General features: G+C 42.9%; 1 protein-coding gene across 1 annotated transcript in view; it reads left to right on the forward strand.

Annotated features, from left to right (window-relative positions):
* LOC117889022 (disintegrin and metalloproteinase domain-containing protein 20-like) overlaps window positions 1-19,724 on the forward strand; it is a 137,152-nt gene that overhangs the window by 67,708 nt on the left and 49,720 nt on the right. The window contains exons 12-13 of the mRNA XM_034792864.1: window positions 7,937-8,111; window positions 18,621-18,710. Of these exons, the coding sequence (XP_034648755.1) occupies window positions 7,937-8,111; window positions 18,621-18,710 (265 nt within the window). The remainder of the gene's footprint in view (window positions 1-7,936; window positions 8,112-18,620; window positions 18,711-19,724) is intronic.

The raw sequence follows: 19,724 nt of genomic DNA on the forward strand, positions 1-19,724 counted from the left end.
CAATTATTTGCTATTACACCATTTTATCATTTAAAATTTAATCTTCCAGCTAGACTTTCACAGTATTACCAATTGGTACCTCTTTTCCCGTAATCGTAGAGCATCGGGTTATTTCTTGGTCATTTACTTATGTCAGCATTTCTTGTCTCCAAGGCCTAAGATAGCTAAACTACAATCTTGCAGGCCTCAGCCTAGAGGGTCTTGCATTTCAGCCTGTATTACTTGTATTTAATACATGGTTCCTCTAAATACTGATAAATCTTCTACTTCTATAATCCTACAAATTAACTCTAATTAACATACAATGTTATATATATATGATATAACAGGTTGATTAATCATAACATCACACAATAAATGAATAATAACCTAAAATCACTGGCTACAGCCTGATGACTTCTATTTCATGTTGTGTTTTTTGTTTGGGAAAGAGACATTAAAAACAAATGCAGCATGCTTCTCTTGGCTCTTAGGGTCTTGTAGTTAAAGCCTTAGTACATTGTTGGCTATGCCATTTTCTTTATTGTTTGGGGAATCAGCTGGATGTGGCTATTACTGACTAAAACACAACAGTTTTATCAACCCTGTGCAGAGCATGAAGCGCTGTCTTCATAATTCAGGGCTAACTTCTCCATCAGGTGGTTTCCTTAAAAAACAAAACTCCGTCCAAGTTCTTCTCCAAGTCTATGCTGTATATTGCCACTTATGGGATACTCAGATTAGTATAGCCTGAATGGTGGAACTCTAGCTAACAGGCCACATTGGATTGCTCATGTGCCTCTATTGCCCATCCCCTTAGTGAACATCAAACTTTCCATGGTAAGGGTATAAAAGGGGTGTGGCACTGCAGCAGCTTCAGTTCCTTTCAGTCACCACCAGATGACAGATTAGGAACCACTCTGGATACTTTCAGATCTGTATTTTTTTAGTGGCTCATTTAGGTAAGTGTTTTGTTTTAGTATAGTTGTATAATTTGAATTTTTATACATTTCATTGATACTGCCATGGCAGAACGGAAGACCAAGAAGCCAGGTTTTAGAATCATAGAACCATAGAACTGTAGGGTTAAAAGGGACCACAAGGATCATCTAATCTAACCTCCTGCCAAGATGCAGGATTTTTTGTGTCTAAAAACCATCCAAGACAGATGGTTGTCCAGACTCTTTTTGAAAACGTCCAGTGAAAGAGCTTCCTTGGCAGACCGAGATGGATTTGCTGTAACTTTTCCTTTCACTATTCTAACCTAAGGACTTCCTATGCTGTGTTACAGACATAGAATCATAGAGTCATGGAAAATTAGGGTTGGAAGAGATGTCAGGAGGTCATCTAGTCCAAGCCCGTGCTCAAAGCAGGACCAACACCAACTAAATCACCCCAGCCAGGGTTTTGTCAAGCCAGGCCTTAAAAACCTCTAAGGAATGAGATTCCACTACCTCCCTAGGTAACCCATTCCTGTGCTTCACCACTCTCCTAGTTAAATAGTGTTTCCTAATACCGAACCTAGACCTCGCCCACTGCAACTTAAGACCATTGCTCCTTGTTCTGTCATCTGCCACCACTGAGAACAACCTAGCTCCATCCTCTTTGGAACCCTCCTTCAGGTAGTTGAAGGCTGCTATCAAATCCTCCCTCACTCGTCTCTTCTGCAGACTAAACAAACCCAGTTCCTTCAGCCTCTCCTCGTACGTCATGTGCCCCAGGCCCCTGATCATTTTCATTGCCCTCCACTGGACTCTCCAATTTGTCCACATCCTTCCTGCAGTGGGGGGACCAAAACTGGACACAATACTCCAGATGTGGCCTCACCAGTGCCAAACAGAATGGAATAATCACTTCCCTCGATCTGCAGGCAATGCTCCTACTAATGCAGCCCAATATGCCACTAGCCTTCTTGGCAACAAGGTCACACTGCTGACTCATATCCAGCTTCTCATCCATCGTAATCCCCAGGTCCTTTTCTGCAGAACCGCTGCTTAGCCAGTCAGTCCCTAGCCTGTAGTGGTGCATGGGATTCTTCCGTCCTAAATGCAGGACTCTGCACTTGTCCTTGTTGAACCTCATCAGATTTCTTTTGGCCCAATCCTCCAATTTGTCTAGATCATGCTGGGCCCTATCCCTATCCTCCAGCGTATCTACCTCTCCCCAGCTTAGTATCATCCCCCAGGGTGCAATCCATCCCATCATCCAGATTATTAATAAAGATGTTGAACAAAACCGGCCCCAGGACCGACCCATGGGGTACTCCACTTAATATCGGCTGCCAACTAGACATCAAGCTGTTGATCACTACCCGATGAGCCCGACAATCTAGCTAGCTTTCTATCCACCATTCATCCAATCCACTCTTTTTTAACTTGCTGGAAAGAATACTGTGGGAAACTGTATCAAAAGCTTTTTGCTAAAGTCAAGATATATCATGTCCGTTGCTTTCCCCATCTCCACAGAGCCAGTTATGTCATCATGGAAGGCAATCAGGTTGGTCAGGCATGACTTTCCCTTTGTGAATCCATGTTGACTGTTCCTGATCACCTTCCTCTCCTCCAAGTGCTTCAAAATGGTTTCCTTGAGGACCTGCTCCATTATTTTTCCAGGGACTGAGGTGAGGCTGAGCGGTCTGTAGTTCTCCGGGTTCTCCTTCTTCCCTTTTTTAAACATGGGCACTATATTTGCCTTTATCCAATTGTCTGGGACCTCCCCCAATTGCCACGAGTTTTCAAAGATAATGGCCAATGGCTCTGCAATCACATCGGCCAATTCCCTCCGCACCCTCGGATGCATTAGATCCGGACCCATGGACTTGTGCATGTGTAGCTTTTCTAAATAGTGCTTAACCTGTTCTTTCACCACTGAGGGCTACTCACCTCCTCCCCATACTGTGTTGCCCAGTGCAGCAGTCGACCTTGTCTGTGAAGACCGAGACAAAAAAAGCATTGAGTACTTCAGCTTTTTTCACATTATCTGCCACTATGTTGCCTCCCCCATTCAGTAAGGGTCCCACACTTTCCCTGACTTGTAGCTAACATATCTGTAGAAACCCTTCTTGTTACCCTTCACGTCCGTTGCTAGCTGCAACTCCAGTTGTGTTTTGGCCTTACTGATTACACCCCTGCATGCTTGAGCAATATTTGTATACTCCTCCCTAGACATCTGTCCAAGTTTCCACTTCTTGTAAGCTTCCTTTTTGTGTTTAAGCTCACTGAAGATTTCACTGTTAAGCCAAGCTGGTCGCCTGCCATATTTGTTATTCTTTCTGAACATCAAGATGGTTTGTTCTTGCACCCTCAATAAAGCTTCTTTAAAATACAGCCAGCTTTCCTGGACTCCATTCCCCCTCCTATTAGCCTCCCAGGGGATCCTTCCTATCAGTTTCTTAAGGGAGTCAAAGTCGGCTTTTCTGAAGTCCAGGGTCCGTATTTTGCTACTCTCCTTTCTTCCTTTTGTGAGGATTCTGAACTCAACCATCTCATGGTCACCGCTGCCCACTTCTACTTCCCCTTCCAATTCTTCCCTGTTTGTAACATCTAATAAATCTTTCTGTTTTTACAATGATGACTGTGAGTCACTCCAGATTAAGTAGCAGATACAGTGCTCCCTTTGGATGTATCAGTCTTGTCCAGGTGTCCAGTTCAGATGGACTCGCTGAGAGGAGCCCACGGAGTGAAGCAGTGAAGGCTCTGAGGTTCGGTCCGAGGAGGTTGTGAAGCCAAGGGGCTTACCTCAGTGAGAGAGTGTGACCCTAAGGGGGTTAACACAGTGAGGGGTCCTCCCAAGGACTGTTACAGAGGCATTCGAAAGCATTGGACCTCTGGATCCATTGGAGAGGAAACTGTCAGGGTTCACCTTGGATGTGCAGCTGGATAGGCATGTGCAAATTGGAAGGCCCTCAGTGGGGTTCCAGGTGAATCTCAGTGAGGACTAGAGTATGGGGAAATTCTCATCTTTCAAGGATCAGGATAGTTCCCCTCACCATGGCTGGACCAGATTTTTTCCCGATGCTCTTCGTATTAGGCAGCAGGGTACCACTTTTCTCCTCTCTTCATTCAAATAGCTGATCATCAGTGCAGATGGCAAGGTCCACAAGGGCACCTAGGCCCATAGGTATCTCTACATGGGCCAATTCGTCTTTGATTTGTTCCTGAAAGCCCAACTGCAGTTGGTACAGCTGTGCTGTTTCATTCCACTCTGTATCCACTGTGAGGCAATGGAAATGTGCCACATAGGAGGCTGCTGTGCCTTGCCCCTGCTGGAGTGTCCTTAGTGGTTTGAACTCAGTACAAGTCATCAAAGATGGTTGATATTGACTGGAGAATGGCATCCCAGTTTGACAGTACTGGGCTATGGCCTTCGAGCAGATGGGAGGCCCAGTTTAACACATCTGCTGTCAGGATCAGCTTGTATTACCAAGACCAGACTGATTACCAGGATCAGCTTGTATTGGTCATAGGGATTGATTTATTAATTATTATTATTATTGTTTTATTATTAAATGTCAAAAAAAACCCTGCATTAATATAGAGAAAAGGTTGCCTGGTGTTAGCTCCTGCCCTTCCAGAATATTGAGGTCAGCAAAACTCAAACTTCTGAAAACCAGCAGATGCAGAGTTGAGGTCATAGCCCACACAAGCATAACTGTGTTCCCCAGGACCTGGCAATAGCCACTGAGAATTATCCACATTTACTCCAGCAAAAAGCGACAAACAGTCTATAAGGTGCCACAGGACTCTTTGTCGCTTTTTACAGATCCAGACTAACACGGCTACCCCTCTGATAATTTACTCAGTGGCATTCACTGTGTTAGGTGTTTGATACATCCAAAGGGAGCACAGTATTGAATGGTGGAGGAATAAATTGGAGCAGCTTGGAAGAGCTGTGATTGTGATATATGGAGATTTTGTTGTGAGGTGAGTTATGAGAGCAGTCTGTGGATTTAAATAGTGTTAGGGAAAATAGTGTTAGGGTGTAGGTGTGCAGGTGTGAAGACACTGTAAAATAACAGTATGAAGTGGTTGTTAAATTTTACAAGTATGGTATTGGTTGGGGGAATAGGATCAGTATATGAGTATAGAGGAAGTGCAGGTACCACCTCTCCATTACAGTGAAAATGTAGAATGGGAGTATGTGTTATGAGCATATTGGAGTCTCACTCAACAGTGTTGAGGTTGCATGAGCTTTTTCCTGGTTCCCTGGAAAAAGTGATCCAGGAAACTACTCCATATTTCCTGGTTTTAAGAAGTCTGAATTCTGCCATTTCTGGAAGAGTGCAGGCTATCATCTGGGCAGCCTTAAATCTGGATTAACTTTTTTTTGTCATTTAATTTATTAGTTTTTAAAACTGAAGATAAATATTTATTAGTGGGAGTTAGTGGAGTCTTAGATAGTTGTGGTACTCACTTAGGTTTTCAGTTGATATGCTACTGGGGCTAGCCTAGGTAGTATAATAATAATATAATAAAAAAATTAACTTTTCTATAGTGCTTTTTCATCAGTGGGTCTCAATTTGACATAATTATCTGTATTTTACTCATGGGAAACTGAGGCATGGAGCGGCAATAGAAGACTAGTGTGTCGCCTCTTACATCCCCTAACCCACCATTCTCTGCACCATGTAGCCCCCTTGCCAACACTTAGCTCCCCTTCTTCTTCCCATCCCAATAAGCCATTAGTTTGCACTGTAGAAGCCATTAGCATATAAGAAGCTGTTCCCTGCTGTCTCCTGCCCTATGCTGCTGTGTACACACACTGTAGGCCAGGGGTTCTCAAACTGGAGGTTGGGACCCCTCAGGGTGTCATGAGGTTATTACATGGGGGGTTGTGAGCTGTCAGCCTCCACCCAAACCCCGCTTTGCCTCCAGTATTTATAATGGTGTTAAATATATAAAAAAGTGTTTTTAATTTTTAAGGGGGGGTCACACTCAGAGGCTTGCTATGTGAAAGGGGTTACCAGTATAAAAGTTTGAGAACCACTGCTGTAGTCAGCAGCTTACTCAAGGGTCGCAAGTAACTTGAGGTGTATGCTGAGTTGGGCCCTTTCTGCCTCCTACCTGCCTCCAGCTGAGACTTCTGCCCTGGCTTCAGCCAGGCTTCCCGAACCATGCCCCAAGTTGACCTACTCTACCCCTCCTCCAACCAGGCCTCTCCCTGACATACCCTGCCCTATGTGGGCTACCGGGATATGTCCAAACAGAATGCCCCCTTATGGAGTGTGAGCATGCCCAGGTGTGGACCGTGGAGAGCAGAACAAAGACCCATTACAATAATGGTCCCTGTATAGATCAATGGGACAAGTGTACAAGATCTGTTGGACTTTCTACTAGGGCTAAGGCAGCTTCCATGGCTTTTTTGAAACACGTTCCTTTTGTGGAAATTTGTAGACCAGCAACCTGGACTTAAGTGCATACTTTTACTAAGCACTACTCGTTAGACTTAGAGTCTGTAGGATTCTGTATCCCACCATCTTGTATTAGAGTTACTGCTTGTTAGTCTATCCCATCAGTGGGAGTATGCAGAGCCCCACAACGAAATAATAATGAAGATAACTTACATGTAACTAGAACAGGAGTACTTGTGGCACCTTAGAGACTAACACATTTATTTGAGCATAAGCTTTCGTGGGCTACATCCCACTTCTTCGGATGTAGCCCACGAAAGCTTATGCTCAAATAAATGTGTTAGTCTCTAAGGTGCCACAAGTACTCCTGTTCTTTTTGCGGATACAGACTAATACGGCTGCTACTCTGAAACCTTACATGTAACTGAAGTTCTTTGAGATTGACTCTGCATATGGACACTCCCCGCCCATCTCAACCCACTTCCTTGGAATCCTGCTTACCAAGGGACCTGGGCTGGCAGGGGGTGAGGAACTGAGGTGGCTGGAGAGCCACACTCTTTTATACACTTGCCATGGAATGTTAAATGTCTGCTAAGAAGGTGTGTGAGTTCTCCAATGGGCATTGCTAGCTTGCATTTCACTGGTCATAGCATCCCATGAGTGTGAATATGCAGAGTCCATATTGAAGAACTCTGATTACAGGTAAGTAACCTTCATTTTTCTAACATATCCTTTCATAAGCCCTTTCTAGGACACAGGCCCTCCCAGTTCTCCAAAATTATGATGTCTGGTTCTTTCTGAATGTTCTTCTCCCTCCTAGCTCCTGCTGGGAGAGAGGATATTCCTTTCAAAACAGCTTGGTCTCTCAGCATGTTAGAAACAGGATGTGGCAGAAAAAAATTCTCTCCTGGGAATTTTTTCTGTGGACAAAGTCCAAAACCGCACATTACGCACACTTCAATTACTGGCTAACCTAAGATGAAGTTATAGTTTTGGGAAACTTTGACTGGAGAAAAAGGGAGAGGAGTCAGTGACAGAGTGAAAATTCTCAGCTGCTACTGGTGGGCCCTAAATTGATTTTCATATACGTTAAGACTGCCAGTCTTGTCTGTACTAATGGAATCATTCTGCAGGAAAGAATTACCCAGGTAAGGAATTTTTTTAAACTGATTCATTATAAAATCAAAAGTATTATAATTCATTTCAATTTTAACTTGTTGACTAGAGAATATTCCATTGAAAACGTAATACAGGGTTGATTTGATGCTACAGTATATACATTTTTAATGATCAGTGTTATTCCTGAGTCAAGCATAGTCTGATTTTATACCTAAGTGCATAGTCAGTTTGTCTCCATTCTGTGTTGTATATTAGAGAAGTTCATCTAATTTTAAACAGATCTCCAAATCTCAAGCAGTTAAAAATTAGGAAAATGCCGCATTTAAGATTCCCATTACACCTTTTTGCATCCATCACGTGTGCTGAATGAGACAATTAGTTCCACTCTCAATTGTTTGACTTTGTATAACTTCAATTTCCAGCCACTGGATTTTGATATACCAACAGATTCAAGTGCTCTCTAGTATTAAATATTTTCTCCCTGTCCAGGACGATAATATGCAAAGAGTTCAGTAACTGCTCCAGAGCAGACTATTTCAACATGATAAGAAAACCAGGAAAAACTTGCCTTCTTAACATACCAGAAAAGAAAATATTTGGAACACAGATGTGTGGTAATGGTGTAATAGAAGATAGGGAGGAATGTGACTGTGGTATGGATGAGGTTAGTAATTAAATACTTTACTTTCATGCATATTTTACAGAAACATTATTAAGTTTGTTTTATCCAACTTCAGAACTGCTCCATGAAACATATGGTTTTATGATGGAAGTGCTGTTCATGGTTCCATAGTTAAGACTGAATTGAGTTTTGTACTTAAAACAGGGATTCAACTATTTTGTTATGTATAAAAAACACATCTTATGCACATCAAAATTACAGCTTTGAGTATAAAGTGAATTACCCTTTGTGTACACAATGAATTTTAAGAGGATGTTTTAAAAACAATACAGGAATATATTTCCCACTTTTGTTTAATTAATCCATAAACTCAGGGGTCATAGCCTATGACTGGAGAATTGCTAACATAGTACCTATTTTTAAGAAAGGGGGAAAAGTGATCCAGGAAACTACAGGCCTGTTAGTATGAACTCAGTTGTATGCAAGGTCTTGTAACAAATTTTTATAGTGGAAGTAGTTAAGTGTATAGAAGTAAACAGTAATTGGGATAAAATACAACATGGTTTTATAAAAGGTAGATCATGCCAGAGCAACCTGACCTCTTTCTTTGTGAAGATTACTGATTATTTTAGAGAAAGGAAGTGCAGTAGATCTAATCTACTTGGATTTCAGTAAGGCATTTGATAGAGTTTCACATGGGAAATTATTAGCTAAATTGGAGAAAATGGGGATTAATATGAGAATTGAAGGGTGGATAAGGAACTGGTTAAAGGGAAGACTGCAACAAATTATACTGAAAGGTGAATTGTCAGAGGTTACTTTGGAGCTCCTCGCCAATCTGATTTAACATTTTTATGAATAACCTTGTGTTGCCTGATTTTAGGAGGTTAATATTATTAATTTGGATAGTATGGATTATAGGCTTGCCAATTAATCCAATCAAAAGATGGTAAGATTCTTGTCCCCAGAATCAGGCTACACAGAGTTTGCAAGGACCCTCGGGATGTATGACAGGATGCTCACACAGACAAATATAGCCTTATAGACTTTTATTCAGATAAATGGAATAATAATCAACTACTAATCAAATGGTAAAATAATCAGAGTTACAAATGCAATAATATTGTTCAAGAGATGCATGTGATCCTATATACTATAAAGCTTTTGATTAATATACTCACAGCCTTCCTTGATAACCTGGTGGTAAGAGACAAAGGACCAGCCTCGCCTTTGGAATGCCAAGAGAGTTCAGATCCAGGTTCCTCAATTCTTGAGTGGGAAGTGCAGAGTTTAGGAGAAGCTTAAGAGCTATCCAAGCTAACTTAGAGTTTTACTTAACCTAACTGACTTAAAACTTGCAATTAAGAACTAATAGACTAATAAACTTAGAAGCTTTGAAACTTAGAAGCTTTGGAACTCAGAAGTTTAGACGCTTCCTTGGCATGGTGGGTCACCCCTCTTATAGAGCTTGAGGACTCAGGCCCTCCTTCTATATCCAAACTTGGTTTCCTCACCCACATGATGTTAGGGTACACTTACTCTGTAGGCTGGTATGTTTGTATGTATTGATGACATATACATACATATTAATGACATTAGATTCATAGATTCATAGATTATAGGACTGGAAGGGACCTCGAGAGTTCATCGAGTCCAGTCCCCTGCCCGCATGGCAGGACCAAATACTGCCTAGACCATCCCTAATAGACATTTATCTAACCTACTCTTAAATATCTCCAGAGACGGAGATTCCACAACCTCCCTAGGCAATTTGTTCCAGTGTTTAACCACCCTGACAGTTAGGAACTTTTTCCTAATGTCCAACCTAGACCTCCCTTGCTGCAGTTTAAACCCATTGTTTCTGGTTCTATCCTTAGAGGCTAAGGTGAACAAGTTCTCTCCCTCCTCCTTATGACACCCTTTTAGATACCTGAAAACTGCTATCATGTCCCCTCTCAGTCTTCTCTTTTCCAAACTAAACAAACCCAGTTCTTTCAGCCTTCCTTCATAGGTCATGTTCTCAAGACCTTTAATCATTCTTGTTGCTCTTCTTTGGACCCTTTCCAATTTCTCCACATCTTTTTTAAAATGCGGCGCCCAGAACTGGACACAATACTCCAGCTGAGGCCTAACTGAGATCATTCTCACATCTGTTATTTTTGTCCTGTCTGGTTATTTCGATTCTTTCCTTGTGGTATACCTGTTAAGTTTAAAGGAGTATGAACTTAGGAAGCCCCCTATGCCAACCTCCTTCCACGCATCCTTTATCTATCTATGTTAAAGATCACGGCCATACATGGAACTTATGCTTTAACTCATCACGACCTATCTAGGTAAAAGGTCCCGAACATATGTATGCTAACTTTGCTATCTGGGTGAAAGGTCCCAGACACATGTAGCTAACTTTGCCTTACGTCAACATATAGGATGTGGCTTGTAGGTCTCTTGTGTTACAGCCAAAATACTTTAATATAACCTATTATAGCCTATTATAATAAACCAAATAATCCAACCCATCAGAAGCTAAGAAACCTATAAGAAAATATATGTAGGCAAACAAGCAGGGTAGCCCTATAGGCTACACTTGGCACAAAAAGTGGGAGTGTGCTAATAAAATTTGCAGATAACACAAAGTTAGGAGGTATTGCCAATATGGAGGAGGACCAGAATATCATACAAGAAGATCTGGATGACTTTGTAAATGGAGTAATAGAAATGGGATGGAATTTAATAGTGCAAAGGGCAAGGTCATACACTTGAGAACTAACAACAAGAATTTTTGTTATAAGCTGCGGACTTATTAGCTGGAAGCAACAGAGGAAGCAAAAGTCTTGGGTGTATTGGTTGAACATCGGATAACTATGAGCTGCCAATGTGATGCATCCATGAAAAAGGCTAATGTGATCCTACGATGCATCAGGCAAGGTATTTCCAGTAGCGGTAGCGAAGTGTTAGTACAATTATACAAGGACTGGTGAGACCTCATCTGGAATATTGTGTGCAATTCTGGTCTCCTATGTATAAGAAAGATGAATTCAAACAGGATCAGGTGCAGAGAAGGGATACTACAATGACCAGAGGAATGTAAAACCGACCTTACGAGAGGAGACTCAAAGAGCTTGGCTTGTTTATCCTAACCAAGAGAAGGCTGAAGGGAGAGATGATTGCTCTCTATAAATACATCAGAGGGATAAATATCAGGGAAATGAGTTATTTAATTTAAGATACAATGTGGACACAAGAACAAATGGATATAAATGTTCACCAACAAGTTTAGGCTTGAAATGAGATAGTGGTTTCTAACCATCAGTGGAGTAAAGTTCTGAAACAAAATTTCCAGGGGAGCAGTGGGGACAAAAAAACCAACTAGCTTGATATCTTTATGGAGGGGATGGTATGAGGAGTCTGCCTACAATGGAATGTAGCCAGTCTGCAACTGCCAGTGGCAAATATGCCGAACAGCCCATGATGGAACACTAGATGGGGATGGGGGATATTACTACAGATAATTCTTTCCCAGGTATCAGGCTGCTTGGTCTTGCTGAAATTCTGAGCATCCAAACGACTGCCATATTTGTGTTCAGGAAGGAATTTCCCCCCAAGTCAGATTGGCAGAGATGTGTGGGGAGGGAGATGCTTGCCTTCCTCTGCAGCATGGGACATGGGTCACTTGCAGGCTTAAACTAGTGTAAATGGTGGATTCTCTGTAACTTGAAGTCTTTAAATCATGATTTGAGGACTTCAGTAACTCAGCCAGAGGTTATGGGTCTATTACAAGAGTGAGTGAGTGAGGATCTATAGCAGGATGATCATGGTGGTCCTTTTTGGCTTTAAAGTCTATGCGTCTGAGTCTAATACTGACCATAAGTCCTACAGCATCCATTCAAATCAACAGAAGTAATGTATAATGAGGTATCTCTGTGTGCATTTTTATGTGAATTCTACTGTATTTATTACTTGCCTTTGCATACAAACCTAGCCCCTATCCTCGATGGCCACAGAGGGCCCTTTCTCAAGAGGCCTGAGTGCTTCCACTGGTGAAGGGGGGTGCAAGAGATGTGGTTGGTTGTGCAAAGGGTGGCCAAAGCACAAGCCCCCTGCAATGTTTACTTCAGTCATTGGGATGTAGCTTCTGTGGAACAAAGAACTGGAAGTCACTGAGTTCAGTCCCCTGCTATCGCAGGAAACCCCATCATATAATCCTATCAAGCTCCTGCTACTTCTACTGGAAAGCTGTTCCAGAACCTCACTCCTCTGATGGTTACTTCTAATTTCCAGTCTGACTTTATTCATGGCCAGTTCATTGTCCTGGGTAGGCTGGCTTCCTGCCTTTTTATGCATCCGCAGAGTGCATGCCACACCTACTTGATCCTAGTGTTTAAAATTGGGTTTCCTAACGTTTGTGTTAATGTCAGTGCTCAAGTCTTTTACAGAATAGTCAACTCTGGAGAAAGACTGATGGGTTAGGCATGCACACAGAGGCAACTGATAGTGGAGTAGAGAGCAAGAAGCAGAAGAAGAAACTAATAGCACCAGACCTGGACCCAGCAGTAGTTGTCAGAAGTACTGGCCCCTTACTTCTGCTGCTAACAGAACTATTATCCTGGCTTCAGCCAAAAGGGATCCACTCTGCACTTGTGAACCTTGAATCTTGTTCCCCTCCCTGCTGATTTGGTTTCTATGAATCCAATTATACTGCTCCCAACTTCAGCAAACCATGGTGTGCTTGTCCACCCAGGGATCCTCCTGTTTCTGACTGAGATGTTGTTCACACACTCGCATTGCAGTCCACTACCAGCTCCTTATAAGTACTCTGGATACCATAGCAAAGAGTTTGAATCCTGGCTTTAAGTGCAAAGTAAAACTCAACCTATATTATGAAGTCATTACCAGCACCTCCATAGTAGGCTTATTGTACTAATTTAGATGGCATATATGAGCCCAAAGAGTAAAATTTGTGAACGTAACCCAGAGTAGTGGGGCAGCTACCCCACTCCTGGAGAACAGGGGTTAAACAGCCAAGCTAGGCTGATTGGGGAAGCAGCCACAGCTGGGGCCATGCCCAATCAGGGCCCAGCTGGCCCTGATAAGAGGGTTGGGGGCCAGGAGCTGGAGGAGTCTCACTCTAGCCCTGGAGTGGGAAGGGCTAGCTGCCCGAGAGCAATGTACCTGAAGCAGACCATTGCTGGGGAAAAGGGCAAAGGGAGCTGGGGAGCTCCAACCTGGTAAATCCCCAGGCTGCAGGCCTTGGTGAAGGCCTAGAAAGGTACTGGGGCTACAGAGGTGTAGCCTGGGGATTGGTAAAGGCAGTAGGTCCAAACCCCTTACCAATGATGAGTGGCCATTACAGACTGCAGTCTGCCCCAGTGAGCGGGTGCTAGATGATGACTGGCAGTAGCCACTGAGGGAAGGTGGGTTTAGAGGGTTGGAGGTTCCCCTGGGAGGGGAGACCCAGAGTGTGGGGATACTACTGGGGCTGAACCCTGAGGTAAAGGGGCACTAGGGTCTGGGAGGGACATGGGTCCTAAGGCAAGCGAGCCCCCGGCCAGCAGGGGGTGCTCTGGAGCTGAAAAAGCTAATTCCCAAGATGACCAGCAGAAGGCTCCACGTCGGTGAATAGCTGACCTGCTACACCCAGTCACTGTCCAATATTAACCAGTGTTAAACAAGGTTTGGTATACAGACACCACAACCTGCTTAGTATCATGGCAAGCACCTCAAATCCATTGAACCTATTATTAAAGATGCAAAAGAAAAGGAAAAGCAGTTCAAGCATTTGCAATGTAAAGTATTAAATAAGGCTTTTATTTTAACAATATCCCTTTTTCCTTTTCCTTAGATAGACAGAGATTTTAAAAGGAAAACCCCTTATTTGACAGGGTTTTAGATGGTGTCAAAGATAATAACTATTCTTCTTGGGGGGAAAGAAAGGAAAGTCAGTTGAGATGGGCTAGAACTGTTGTTTTTGTGTTGTTCTTGAAGTCTGATCCTGAAAAACCAAGACCAACACACAACGGGAGAGATTAGAATAGAAAATGTAGTTTCTGTCTCTGGTGCTGACTCTTACTTGCAACCTTATTGTTGCAGAAACACAGGCACAGCCCACAGTCTTATCAATCACTCTGAGACGTGACAAACTTGTACCAGCATTCGGCTGTTTAGGGCATTGTTTTTAACTGCCTTTCTGGTCACAGTCTTACAGCTAGATTGCAAAATATACAGTCTCTGCCAGCTAAACCAGGCTTTGATTAAACAGAAGGAAAAAGGAGAGTGTTAGAAAAGAGAAGAAATAAGGTGAGGCAGGAAGAGGACACATAGGGGAAGATTAGGTGTGGGCAAGATGAAGTCTCACATCATAGAATCATAGAATATCAGGGTTGGAAGGGACATCAGGAGGTCATCTAGTCCAACCCCCTGCTCAAAGCAGGACCAATCCCCAATTAAATCATCCCAGCCAGGGCTTTGTGAAACCTGATCTTAAAAACCTCTAAGGAAGGAGATTCCACCACCTCTCTAGGTAACCCGTTCCAATGCAGAAATTCAGGCTTGAAATTAGACGAAGGTTTCTGACCGTCAGAGGGGTGAAATATTGGAACGGCCTTCCGAGGGAAACGGTGGGGACGACGGACCTGTCTGGTTTTAAGATTAAGTTGGATAAGTTTATGGAGGGAATGGTTTAATGGTAAAACATAGTAGCCAAGGAAACCAAGCAATGGTACGTGAATAGCATAATGGCCAACAAGGGTCAGGCTAGAGACTCTTGCCTATATGCTCGGGGTATTACTGATCGCCATATTTGGGGTCGGGAAGGAATTTTCCTCCAGGGTAGATTGGCTGAGACTCTGGAGGTTTTTCGCCTTCCTCCGCAGCATGGGGCAGGGATCACTAGCAGGAGGGTCTCAGCCGATTGAAGTCACTAAAACACAGGATTGGGGACTTCAATGGCAGAGTCCAGGGAAGGGTCTTGCAGCCTGCAGCATGCAGGGGGTCAGACCAGATGATCATAATGGTCCCTTCTGACCTTAAAGTCTATGAGTCAGTGCTTCACTACTTTCCTAGTGAAAACGTTTTTCCTAATATCCAACCTAAACCACCCCCACTGCAACTAGAAACCATTACTCCTTGTTCTGTCATCTGGTACCACTGAGAACAGTCTAGATCCATCCTCTTTGGAACCCCCTTTCAGGTAGTTGAAAGCAGCTATCAAATCCCCCCTCATTCTTCTTTTCTGCAGGCTAAACAATCCCAGTTCCCTCAGCCTCTCCTCATAAGTCATGTGCTCCAGCCCCCTAATCATTTTTGTTGCCCTCCGCTGGACTCTTTCCAATTTTTCCACATCCTTCTTTTAGTGTGTGGCCCAAAACTGGACACAGTACTCTAGATGAGGCCTCACCAATGTCAAATAGAGGGGACCGATCACATCCCTTGATCTGCTGGCAATGCCCCTACTTATACAGCCCAAAATGCTGTTAGCCTTCTTGGCAACAAGGGCACACTGACTCATATGCAGCTTCTCGTCCACTGTAACCCCTAGGTCCTTTTCTGCAGAACTGCTGTTGTAGATAAATCTCTGATAATTTTCATATGACTTTACATTGTGCCTCTTCATATAACCTTGTGGTGGGTCTACCCACGTGTGACATCTGTTTTCATGGAACTTTGTATCAAAGCCTCATTTAGAAACTTTGCATTGCCCTTGGTATAATATTATAGCCCCTAAGGATAGAATAAGATAGAAGAAAAATTTCTGTTTGCTAGCAGTAGAACAAGAGCTCTCCCCCCCCCCCACATTCTTAATCAATTGCCCTGTTGAATGAATGAGGTGTGGATGAGCAAGGCATGAAATGCAGCACCTCCAGACAGCCTCAACTGTTGGAGAGGGGCTGGGAGCCAGACCCAAGGACAATAAAATGTGTCAAGTGGGCTCATTAAAGACAAGCAGACATACCGACGGCCTCGGGGGGGGTTAGAAGCAAGCACCTTCTTTTGGAAACACCCTCTTTGCAGCATTGGGACAACACTCAAAAGAAAGCAGCACAAAGGACCAATGGACACAGACACAGAGTTTGAATCTGGTATAGATTTGCATAAGAGAAAAGCTGCTATAAAAGTGAGGTGTCTTGCAGAGGACCCCGGGTCTCGTTTTGTCAACATGGGAGCATCGATCCGGATCGGCAGAAGCCCGGCTCCACCCCCTCCCCCATCTAACTCACCTGGCCAGTGAAGTTAAGGGGAGCAACTAATTGGTAACAACAAGACGGAGTGGATTTGTGTGTGTGTGTGAGTGTAAGTGTAATATATATTATATGCATATAATACAGTGTTAATGAATACATGTATTACTAATAAATGTGGCATTTTGCCTTATTCCCCCTGAAAAGATCCTGTGCAGTACTTTAAGTACAACACTGTCTAGTCATTCGGTCCCTAGTCTGTAGCAGTGCATGGGATTCTTCCATCCAGGACTCTGCACTTGTCCTTGTTGAACCTCATCGGGTTTCTTTTAGCCCAATCCTCTAATTTGTATAGGTCCCTCTATATCATATCCCTATCATCATAGCTGCAGTTCAGGATTAGCCAGAGTATGTGGAGGTAGTAGTGCCCTTCTGTGTTCCTTTCTCTGGCAGGATTTCGTCAGTGGTATCAATAAAACCCCCTGTGTTTAAATGAATTCAGTCTGTCTCTGTCATATATGAAATTGTTTAAGAAAAGATGTAACAGGTCATTGTGACAATATATAAACTTTCACTTACTTTGAGGACCTCTGGTGAACAGCTGACACACATCTTCTCTATCTGGTGGTGTTGCTGCTACCATCTAGTATTCACTCCTTGTTTCTTTTAGACTCAGAGTTAAAAGGGTTTAGTCTTTTCTCCCCAGGAACTGGAAAACCAAGAGATAAACTCTTGCTTGTGGTAATTATTGTATAGCACCACTTCAAGAAGTGGCAATCAGTTGCCTAAATAACTTAGGGCTTGTCTACACTTGAAATGCCAGGGTGGCACAGCTGCAGCACTCCAGTTCTGTCTACACCGTGGAGTTGTCTACATCAGAGGTGAGGTCGGCTTAAATTTGTCACTCGGGTGTGGATTTTTCACACCCTTGAGTGACGTAGCTGGGTCAACCTAACTTTTTGGTGTAGACCAGGTCTTACACCATCATACAGCATGATCTATTAATATGGGAAGCTTCTGGGGCTAGGGACACCAAGCTCAGCTCATTTCAGCCTCTTCAGGTTCCCTTCTCAGAGCTCTACTAATGCTTCTTCACTTAGTCCATTATCCAGGCAAGTCTAGCGTGTGACTGTCCTGTCACAATTCCCAGATCTCCCTCTGTCGAGATCCACTTTCCAACTGTCACCTTGACCAAACCCCCCTGAGGTTCCACCTCCTGTGGTGACATCGCCACTGGTGTTGCCACCAGCCTGAGCAGTTCCTTCACACTTACGTTTTACATTTGAGCTTTTAATTAGGGTAAATGTATAGGCCCAATTAGCACAACTGGCTACAAACAGATTCAGGTCAACAGCTTGGATAACTTCACTGGGGCCAGTGTGACATCAGTGCTAACTCAATCAACCATCACCCATCATCTGCAGCTAATTTGGATGCCACAGTTCTATTGGGTAGAATGGCTCTGGTTCAAGGGGAGACTGGACACATGCAGCTTATTTGGCCAAACTCACTGATCTTTAAAGATTACATAGCTGCATACTAGCTTGGACCGCAGTGCTTAAAAGGCTCCCCACCTTAAAAGGTTGTCTTGGCACCATTCCCATTTTGGCAACACAGACAGGAGAACTGAGGCAGGAATACAGGGGGTGTCCTTAAACCATGGAGACATTGGAACTCAGGAACTATGCTCTTCCCACACCTAATATCACATAGTACCAGCCTCACTAACACAACCCCGCAAGCCAGTAAGTCAATTAGAAAATCAGTGCCAGATTCACAAAGTAATTTTGGCTTCTTTGTGCTACTCTAGTGTATTGGTGAATCTGCCTTTTAAAGTTTACATTAAAACTATTTGATTTTGTTTGCAAATATCTTACTCACTAGAAATATTACATATATCTATGGTACTTGCGTAACTGTAATGTCTAGCACCTCACAATTTTTTTAATGTATTTATCCTCAACACCCCTGTGAGATCGTACTTCCCTATTGCTCCGATTTTACGGATAGGGAACTGAGGAACAGAAAAACTAAGTGACTTGCTGAAGCTCACAGCAGAGCAGGGAATGGAACCCAGTATTCTTAGTCCCAGGTAGCTGCCCTAATCATCCTTCCTCTCTTGATGGTAGCATTCTCTTTGGATTCCCTGTGTAGCAGAAATAGCACATAATAACAGTAGTAGTAATAGTAGTAGTAATAGAATTTTCTAAAAAGTATTATGTAAGTAGAACTAGGTAAGAAATGGGTGTTTCTCTCTCAAATTCACTGAGCTTCGTTACTGTTTGAAATCAAACAGTAAATGATAAGAGCGGTATTATTACAGGAGAGTGCCACAACAGATGTTTATAGGGAGGTGCTATTCATTTTGTATTTGAAGGTGTGCCTACGGAGTGGTTGTTGCCTACCCAATTGTGTAATAAAGCCAGGTGCTGCTTGTATTTCTGGACTTTGCTGCAAAAACTGTCAGGTAAGAAAAATGTATTGTAGGTTTTGTATTTCATGGTAAACTGAATGTTTAATTATTTTTTTAAAAAGTTAATAGCCAGTGGCAATGCTATTCATTTTCACAATTTCCTTCTCAAGTACTGTATCTGTTAATCCCATGTAGATGGGTTGGGATTAGAGCTGGGTAATTTGTTTTTAGCAAATCATTTATTTGCTGAAAAAGGAAATTTTGGTCAATCCAAAACCATTTGCAAATTCATGTAGAGTTCACTGAACGATTTTGACCAAACCAAAATATTGAAATGTTTCAATAAGGTTAAAATGAAATGTTTTGTTTCACATCAAATCAAATGTTTTTGTTTTGACTTAAGGCATTTTGACAAAAGCAAAGGAGGAGAAATTTACAAAATGCTGGTGGTGAGGCTCCCTTATAACCTTTAGCCAATGGTTAGGGTCCTTTCTTGGGATGCTCATTTATAATCCTCCCCCTTTGGCTTATTTGGAGAAGGGATTTAAACTTGGGTTTCCCATATTATATGAGAGTGCCCTAGCCACTGGGATATTGTGGTATAGTCTTTCTCAATGTCTCCTGTTGAAGCTGTTCCATCTTTTAATAATTCATTAAATAGTCATTGGAGGAGGGACTTGGATTTGTGTCCCCTACATTCTAGGTAAACGTCCAAGCTACCAGCCTAGAGAGTCATTATCACTTGCTTTCCTGAGCCCCAAAGCTATCCATTATTATTATGCATGACTGAATAATCAGTGGCCAGGGAAAGTGTGAGAATGATTCTATAACCTGGCAGTTAGGGCACTCACCAAGGATGGCAGCTAAAGCTGTCAATGCTCCTCTCCAGAATGTTCTGTCTCCATTGGCAATGCATGGCTCCAAGCCCTATTGGAATGTCTACTCAGCTTTTTGGAGCGAGCCTCCCAGCCTAGGTCAACAGAATTGTGCTAGCAGTGTGTGCTCTAGTGTGCTGTGTAGACAGTGCTTTGGTGCTGCACCTTGGGCTGGAGCTCAGACTCTGAACCT

Source organism: Trachemys scripta, chromosome 1 (genome assembly GCF_013100865.1).
Source record: "Trachemys scripta elegans isolate TJP31775 chromosome 1, CAS_Tse_1.0, whole genome shotgun sequence".
Lineage (NCBI taxonomy): Eukaryota > Metazoa > Chordata > Testudines > Emydidae > Trachemys > Trachemys scripta.